At 36.8% G+C, this 9,850-nt stretch overlaps 1 protein-coding gene across 1 annotated transcript; it reads right to left on the reverse strand.

Moving 5' to 3' along the window:
• Positions 1-739: 739 nt before the first annotated feature.
• Positions 740-4,502, reverse strand: LOC139736331 (histamine N-methyltransferase-like). Its single transcript, XM_071647069.1, has 3 exons — positions 4,274-4,502; positions 2,508-2,825; positions 740-1,101 (listed from the first exon to the last, which is right to left on the reverse strand). The coding sequence occupies exons 1-3, from the start codon at positions 4,500-4,502 to the stop codon at positions 740-742; spliced, it is 909 nt and encodes a 302-aa protein (XP_071503170.1).
• Positions 4,503-9,850: the final 5,348 nt, after the last annotated feature.

A 9,850-nucleotide genomic window follows, 5' to 3' on the forward strand; every position in this document is an offset into this window, starting at 1 on the left:
TATATTTGCTCGTACATTCTAAGTTTCTGTCACGGTTTTATGTGCAAAAGTCATGCATTTACAGTAATGTAGCAACTGATCATTCGAAAGAGAAATTGGAAATAGATTCGTCATAAATTCTTTATCGAAACAAAGTTTGGCATTCCTCTTTAACTTTCCCTACTATTATGCCCATCTTAACAGAAATTTGTAGAGGTTATACAAATTAGAAAAACAGAGTTCTTTCTCAAAGCATGACTACCTTCGTGTCTCGGAATAACGTGGCACACAGGGGGTTTTCACCATGGCACATAAAGAGTTATAGCATGGGACAGCTATCGCAACATAAATGAGCCCCAGAGGTGGTACAAATGCAGAATATTAAACTTAATAGCACTCTTGCGTCGAGTTATTTTTATTGCAACCGATTGACAACGTGCCCTACATCAACTTTATAATTAAGCCCTGCATAGATAAGCACCGAATAAACCAGTGTTGTAATATACAAGCCATGATTTAAAAGAGAAAAAAAGGTAAGTAACACTGGGCATACATGCTCGGGCTGAATGCGAAAACAATCTTTGGCTCAAGTCAAGCCTGGCGTATGCTCATGATTTTTTTTTAAATCATTGGTACTACTATTACACCGATTTATTCGGTGCTTAATACGTCGATGTGGGGCACTTTGTTAATGAGTTGCAACAAATTCAGAAAAATAATTGTCCTAAAGGTTTTTGATGAGTTTTTAGGGAAACAAACATTAATCTGTTTCTTCGTGTTCTTTGAAAAGCAACATTGCATCGCAAGCGGTGCAGAAATACCGCAACCCTTCCTCGTCCTCCTTGGAAACCATTTTCAGGACGTCTATCGTTTCTCTTAGGACACTGGTTGGCGCTGTGCGACGGAGATAAGCCGTTTCCGTGAGAAAGTCGAGCAGTTTGTCGCCCTCTTTCGACGACTCGTCGAAACAGGAAGTGACGTTGATTCTAGCAGACAGCAGGTAGGTAGTAAAAGGGATGTTCTCCGAAGCGGCGAATGCCTGGATTTCTTCGACACGTCTCGATTGGGTATTCTTTGTCTTCCAAGAGAGAGAACTGAGAAATGTCTCCAGGTCGTTATCGTCTAGGGGAGGGAAACGTGAAGAAAGAAAGATAGAACTCCGTCAAATGGGAAGGCCTAAGCGAACGTGACAGCACCAAATTGCTCCCTCTCGAGACGGACAAAGGTAATTGTATTAGGGTCTTATTGTGAAATATGATAAATAGAATTAATTCCATTTAATCCAGTGCAATTCAACAATAATGACAAAGCCTGGGAGCAATAGTGTAACCATCCATTCATTTCATTCTTTTCATTTTATTTCATTTCCGACGAAAGTATACAATATGACAATTGTATATAAACAAAGTAAAGTACATTGTAACTTTTGCATATCCAAATGAGATATAAATGAACGTCATTTGTTTACAATGAGACAATAAACATACTTTAGATGAAGAAATACATGGACAAAATGGGACTGAATCATATCCAAGAAAAAGTCGGAAATGGAGTGGACTGCTAAAAAGCCAAGCTTGTAGAATGCAGTCCCCTCGTGAGTAGTAAATTGTAGTAATAATGAAACGAAACAATTAGACATATTCCTCGGGAAGCAGAACATAAAACAAGTACGCACACAAACGCAAACACAGACAGAAACAAAGCAACTCTCTTACATACGCGTGGAAACAATAAACAGGAGGTCAAAGGCCAGAAAAGGACATGAAAAGGACAGAGGAAGGAGCAAAGGAGGAGCCATCGACGGTTCTCCGCTGGGTGATTTCTCTGCTTGTATACCCATGTGCTGGGGGGGGGGGGGGGGGGGATTCTTCACAAAGCCGAACTTTAAATTCTACGTAAATCGCACCTAAGCTATGGATGGTAGTTACTGTCCACGATATTTGTAAATTCCCCTGAAAACCATGAATGGAATACGAGTGGCCAGGCATGGGGCCATCCCACGAGACAGACACCAACGAGTCATATGGCTAATGAGTTCAACATTGAAAAAAAGTCCACGATTCATACAGTCCATGAGTCACACAGCCCATTAGCTCGACACAATAGGCAAATAGGTCCTATGCGTCCGACACTGGGCAAACAAGGCCCACGAGTTAGACTCTAAGCAAAAAGAAAAAAAAAAACACACAAGACTGGCATTACACCAGTGGGCTCAGCGTGTCGGTCTCGTTGGCCTTTTTTGCTTAGTGTCTAACTCGTTGGCCTAGTTTGCCTAGGGGCTTTATCTGCCTTAGTGTCGAGCTCATGGGGTGTACGGTATGACTCGTGGGTTGTATGGCTCGTGGTCTGCACGACTCGTGGGCGTCGAACTCGTGACGTGCATCCCCAGGCACAGGAGCATGAACGGCCAGCCATAAACAAAACTTGAATCAAACTTGTTAATAGTCTTTGTCAAACATTCCTTGGGGACGAATACATGAAAAGAGATTGTCTGAGGTATGGCAACTGATAATTATCTCTGCACTGACCTCTGTTTACGATGATCAACAACGCCCCTCCTCTTTCTAGCGATCCCATTAAGGACCTCAAAGATTCCTGTATGTCATCAAAGTAGTATGCCGAATGGATCAGGCTGATGAACGTAAACTTCCGACCGTGCTTCATCTCACTTCGGCAGAAGTCTTCATACGTCATATTCTTCCAAGAAAATTCCGTTGCCTTCAAGTCTAGGCTGTTGTGCACTCGGCGTTCAAACTGTTCGATAACTTTTCCTGGTTCCACAGCGGTGTAGCGAACCTTTCCGAAGTACAGACGAAGCTTTTCGATTATGATTTCATCCATTGAGCCTGTGATAAAGGCAATGATACAAAAACTATTGCATCTTACTTTGATTTTCCCTTTACATGTATTAGAATTTAAAGTGCGAATTTTAAAAGGACAAGGTCTAATGGAGTTGCAGTTGATAATTATGGATTTCTTTAAAAAAGACACACAAAAACAAAACAAAAAACACATCCTGAATGGCTCTACATACCTTTTTTAACATTAAGAGTTTGTTCGCAAATACCGATAAGTCCATATTTGCCAAATGGAGATATTTGCGATTAAAGGTCAAGAAAAATAAAGAGAATAATAAGAAATTGTTTGCTTCTTTTGACCATAACTTCAAAAATGTGCCTTTATATGTAGTGACCAATATATCATTTAAAAGGTATTATTTTGTACTTTATGACAGAAACCGTACTTAAAAACCTTCAATAATGGACTTATCGGTTTTTGCAAACAAACGCTTCAAGTTATATATTTTGTCCCTGTTTTAGCTTCACTTGTCACTGCTTATGTTTTCAGAAAAAACGCCCAAACAAACAAACACACAAACAAACAAAAAATCCCGTGGTAAACCATTAAGGACCCTTGATCGCTGTTTGTGTAGAAAGCACTCGATTTCTTATGAACACTTTAAAGGACAAGTTCACTTTCATAAACATAAGGATTGAGAGAATGCAACAATATTAGTAGAACACATCAGTGAAAGTTTGAGGAAAATTGGACAATCGATGCAAAAGTTATGAATTTTAAAATTTTTGTTTTGGAACCGCTGGATGAGGAGACTACTACAGCTTGTGAGTCATATGCGTACAACAGTATAAAGAAAATATAAAGAAAATTCAACATATTTTCACTTTTTTTCGCATAATAAAAGAGCACCTGAATTGCCTCTTTCTAAAGGCAGGGGGAATAATATTACCAATAACATTTGTCGGTAACGAGTCGAGGGAATGTGTACTTTTTTCATAAGATGAAATTTTGTGAAATTCTCTTTATATTTTCCTTATATTGTTGTACGCATGTGACATCTAAGTTTTTCACACACTGCAGTAGTCTTCTTATCCAGCGGTTACTGCACAAAAACTTCAAAAATTCATAACTTTTGAACGGATTGTCCGATTTTCCTCAAACTTTCAATGATGTGTTCTACTAACATTGCTACATTCTCTCAATCCTTATGTTTATGAAGGTGAACTTGTCCTTTAAAATTTAAGTAGACAATTTAAGTTACTTTTCCTGCAATTTTTTACGCCAAATTATCCCACGCATGAAATCCCATGAAACAATTCCAGATATCTGAAAAAAAATTGTATTCTAAACACGCCTCTCTCTCTCTCTCTCTCTCTCTCTCTCTGTCTTTCTTTCTTTCTTTCATTATTTCTTACAGGTTTTTTTTTCTTTCTTTCTTTCTCTCCATTTTGTGTTCGCGCTCCCGTCGTTTTGATCATTCCAGTATCTCACTCACCATCTCCGGTCCCCACTCCTAGAGCGTTGATTCTCCAGTCGCATCCGTGGCTGGGCGCTGCTAATTTTGCGACGACTTCCTTCTCAAAGTCTTGTCTGAGCCACTGGCGAATGACTTCCACGTCTTCGGAGTTTGGCCAGAAGGCCGTCATGAAGGTGTCAGTGTACCGATCTAGGTCTTCCGTCAGGCTGACTGGCCGGAACACTTTGACGCTGTTGTTGTTCTCCATCTCTTCGTGTTGTATTCAAACCTCTAAACCTGATGATGAAATGTATGATGATAGTTATAAATATATAATATTTAGTTAGTTTAGATAGTTATAATATATGAATATATTATATATAAATACAATGGCTGAATGATCTCTGAACTATACGTGAAGGCCTCGGGGAAAAAGGGCGAGCATGTTTCCTTTGTTGTGGCGCTGTCATGCTTAATTTAAACGCTGACTGGAATCTGAGTCTCTAGCTATTTTTAACGCCTGTATTTGAATCATGAACCTACTAAAACGACTACTGACTCTGATTTATGACTAAAATAGACCACGTATATATCCATAATACTGTAAGGGCTGATTCCAGGCTTCAGCAGGTGATTACGACCGAGTTCCACAGCTACTGCATCATACTGTGGAGATGGTGTACAAGCTGTGTGCAGTCAACTCAAAATGACTAACTCACTCCGGTGATGTGATCGTTATCCCGAAGGTTCGTTATTCCGAAACAATAATGTACGTTAAACCGAAAATGAACTAGGGTTTGCTAATCCGAACATTTTGTGGCGTTATTACGAAGGTTCGAATTTCCAAAAATAAAATAGCCCAGTTAATAAAGTTAGTTATTCTAAAGGTTTGTCCTAAATCCGAAAATGAAATGAGGTTCGTTAATCCGAAAATGAGGAGAAGGTGCGTACCAACAAACCTTTGGAATAGCGAGTCTTCGGATTAACGAACCTTCGGAATGATGAACCTTCGGCATAAGAAAGTGTAACCCATCCTGAGATGGTCAATAACAAATAACGCACACGGCAACACACGTCTGCAGAGCCGATCAGCAACAACTTCAAAAACAAATCACCGACTTGTAGAATTGACGAGCCACAGACAACGCAATCAAGCAATTGGAGAGCCTTAAAAAAAAGAAAACACCCTGAAATGATACTTTGTAAAGTCCCAACAAACAAGACAGCAGAATCCGACACTATAGGTTTTCAAATATCCAAAAGAGTAGAGCAAAACCTGGGCATGTAGATGATGAAATCGTACAAACAAGTACAAAGGTCATATTATTCTCTGAAGCATATTTGGATAACAAAGTGTAACATTTCAAATACTTCGCTTTCAATTTACTACTACATCGTATTATTTACCACTATCAATACTACTATATTATTATTGTTAACAATAATGATAATAACAGTGTTAGTCATATACTTACAGCACAAAGAAAATTACCGTAATTCTGTATCCATGTGAGGCATCATCACTAAAGCCGTTTGATGTCGGGGAAATACTTTTCTTTTTTTGTTTTCTTTTTAGACAGATCTGAATTCGGTAGTACTAATACCGAAATTACTATATGATTTTACCTACTTCCATACTCGGAACATACTTTTTAAAATAGTTGAAAATTAGAAAACTGTAAACATTACATCACCAAAGTCGGCTATATACGCATTTTTCTTCATTTTATGATCTTCGACTTTATACGGGTTACGTGATGACGCACCATATGCGCTTTACAGGCTTATAATAATTATGAGTCATATAGACGCATAAAATAGCACTGAAGTAATTACTGTCCTATCATTATAGTTAAGCAAGTCATGGACTAAATTACTCAACAAATATTCCTTAAGTAAATTCCAAGGAGAATATTTCACCAACATTCTACAACTTTAAAAACAGGTGGCTCTCAAAGGACAAGTTCCCTTTCATAGACATGTGTGCTGAGTGAATGCAGCAATATTAGTAGAATACTTTAGTGAGAGTTTGAGGAAAAATTGGACAATCCGTTCAAAAATTATGAATTTTTGAGGTTTCTGCTCAGTCGTGGACTGAATTACTCCACAAATATTCCATAAGTGAATTCCAAGGGGAATATTTCACCAGCATTCTACAACTTTACAAACTGGTGGCTCTCAAAGGGCAAGTTCCCTTTCATAGACATGTGTACTGAGTGAATGCAGCAATATTAGTAGAATACATTAGTGAGAGTTTGAGGAAAATTTGGACAATCCGTTCAAAAATTATGAATTTTTGAGGTTTCTGCTCAGTCATGGACTGAATTACTCCACAAATATTCCTTAAGTAAATTCCAAGGAGAATTTTCCACCAACATTCTACAACTTTAAAACAGGTGGCTCTCAAAGGACAAGTTCCCTTTCATAGACATGTGTACTGAGTGAATGCAGCAATATTAGTAGAATACTTTAGTGAGAGTTTGAGGAAAAATTGAACAATCCGTTCAAAAATTATGAATTTTTGAGGTTTCTGCTCAGTCACTGCTGGATGAGAAGACTACTGCAGCTTGTGATGTCACATGTGTGGAACGATATAAAAAATGTGAAGAACATTTAACATATGTTTACTTTCTCTCATAATGAATAGAACACTTGCCTCTTTCAGAAGACAGGGGTATAATATTAACCTTAACATATCATTATGTCAGTTATAAGTCGAGGAAAAGTTGATAGAGTTTTGTCTACATTAAGGTTATATTTTTGGGTAAAACTATAGCCATCATTCTTTCTTTCTTTTTTTTTTTGAGATGAGATCCAAAATACATTCCTTTTTCTAGCTTCATCAATCAATTTCCTTGAAATCTTTTGCGTGGAAAACAATGAACAAATATATACGTTTTGTGTTTTGGCAAAACATAATATTTGTTCTTCAGACTGTAAAGCAGGCTTTGCATATATTGATTGTATTTCAAACCTTACAGTTGCTAGCTTCGGTAAAATGTTTTATGCACAGGCAAGCTTTATTTTGATGCTGATTTTAACACTTTTTATTGACACAGTTTATCCTCCACTTATTATCAGAGAAGGATCTGCCTATAACTCGGCCAAAAAAATCATACACATCATGACTTACAAAGACTTTCTAAAAGAGATATCGATATCGTTTCTGAATATCTCACACCGACTGATTTTATTTCATATTGTTGTAGTAATGTTCATTTCCCCCTAGCATTCTTCATTTGAACAGCAGAAGCCTGCCAAAACAGCCCTCTGTCACCGCATCGTTCTTAAATAGCGTGAACTTTTAATTTGATTATAATATCGTGGGTTATACCGAAACTTGGCTTCCTATAGTGGTAATCAATGGTAATGTTGTGTATTATCACTTTCTTAACTATAGAGCACAGGAAGGACGGAGAGAAGATACAAGAAATGCGTAGCGTAATGGCAGCTGAATGGGATGAACTGATATGGACCATGCAATTTCAACATCAGACATCCTGGTCACGGACATAACAGATCATTTACCAGTATCTTATGTTGTGCATACTTATACTAAAGACGTCATTGAGAACGATAGACGGAAAATGGATCGCGAAATGACTGTATTCAAAACGATGTCATTGAGAACGGTGAAAGTAAAATGTATCACGAAACAACTGATTCAAAACGACTAGTTTGTTACAAAGAAAAAACGAGTAGATATTGTGCCTCTTTTCAATGGAGATAATTCAAACCAGTTGCAGATTTTCATTGTGTCAATTTTAACTCATGGTAAATGAAACTGGACGAAAAAAGGGTGTCGGAGAAACAAAATAATACTTATTCAAAATCTCGCCCAATACAGAAAAAAAAGAAAGATATACAGTGAAAAAGGAAATGCGCTACGTCTACACAAAATGATGAAGAAAGATGATAATAAAGATGAAGAAAAAAATAGTCTTATAAATTCGACAACTTGAAATCAAATTAGATAGACAAGAGGGAAAATATACAGTGTGCTTCCTGTTGCATCTTAGTGGCAAATTTGAATAAATAGTTGAGTCTGTCATTATGAAAAAATATATTTATATGCATGTTATATATATACATATATATATATATATATATATATATAATGTTTTATATTGATATCCTTATTATTATTATTCTCATCTTATTCTTTGATGATTACGGTGCAATCACAGTAAAGCTTTAGAAGAAAGATGAAATTCTTATCCTCTTGATTTCAGTGGAAATTAGTTGCTAATAATGATAAAAATTTTTAAAGGCACATGAATTTGTAAAGGTCCAGTTTACCTTTGGGAGCAGTGATTTAATAAAATGTTCAAGATATCACATTTGATGCATATGTATACGTCTGTTGTATCACAAAACATCCAACCATATAAAATTTCGGCAATGAAGCCTAAAATACAAGGAGACATCAATACTTTCTCCATAAGGCATACCTGTATTGAAGATTTAGTCTGAAAGCATTTTTGTTAAGCCTATTGTTCACATTTTGACAGTGGATGTTTCTATCCCTAAGTCACATTTTATAGCTATTTGAAAGCACTAATGCTGGGGTTTTGTTTCATCTGCAGATAGTAAAATTATGCCTTTAAATCCAACAACTTTCTAACATTCTATGTCCGAGTTCACAAAACATCTTTCATTCTATTTGCACGATTTTACGCGGTATTATTAACTTGCAAACAGACAAAACGAAAGAGGCGTTATCACTGAATCTTACCGTGACGTTGAATACAGGATATCGTGTCATGTTATCACTAGTATTTCAAGGATGCAGTCATTGTTCATTTCTTTTGTCTTTCTCTCAATTTTACGGCAATATTTCATGTCATTGATGTCTCAATTGCTTTTTGTAATGCGCGATGTCCTTCTTCCTGATTTTGTATTAGTTTTGCATTTTTAACCCTTTACTTTCTCAAGAATATTCACTCTTGGTTAATTGTTGAAGAGTCTACTAAGAAATAGTTTCTATATTGCGCTACAGTTCAAGATACAACGATACTTTCAAGTTCTAATCGACAATGGTTACCTATTTTGGAGAAAAAAAGAGTAATTTTAGGCCATGCGTTCCCTTCAAACAGTATCATCTTCTGAATCATGTGTTCTTGCGGTAACAAAAAAAGAAAGAAAATAGATAGCTAATATCTAGCGATAATTTGATCTATGGAAATGAGGAAAATGAATTGAAAAAAAAGGTAGGCAGCTGGCTACTGCAGGTGGTCACACTGAATTATCATTTATTATCAAGGGGGGCAGTGGGGTATTATTTCATGTTTTTGGGTACCCGCGATCAATTAAGAATAACCTGTAAACTATGCAAGATACCCCCTACGACCCATATACTGTTGGAAAGCTTAGATCCTGAGGAATCCAGAAAAGTTAACCAACAGACTAGACAACATAAAATAGAGAGAGAGACAAGCAATTTTACCTGTCATGGCAAAAATTTCTCTCTTTTTTCAGATCAAAATTCCAACCATTACTCCTCAGAGGTGTAGGGGTATATCCCTTATTCAAATCAAAGACAGATGTTATGTTGATATAACAATATTTTGACGATAGCTCTTTAAGATATTCTGCTGTTTTCATAGATTGATAAAA

The sequence above is a fragment of the Diadema antillarum genome, unplaced genomic scaffold (assembly GCF_040938485.1).
Source record: "Diadema antillarum isolate AM-2024a unplaced genomic scaffold, OU_Dant_1.0 scf00000028, whole genome shotgun sequence".
Taxonomy (NCBI): Eukaryota; Metazoa; Echinodermata; class Echinoidea; order Diadematoida; family Diadematidae; genus Diadema; species Diadema antillarum.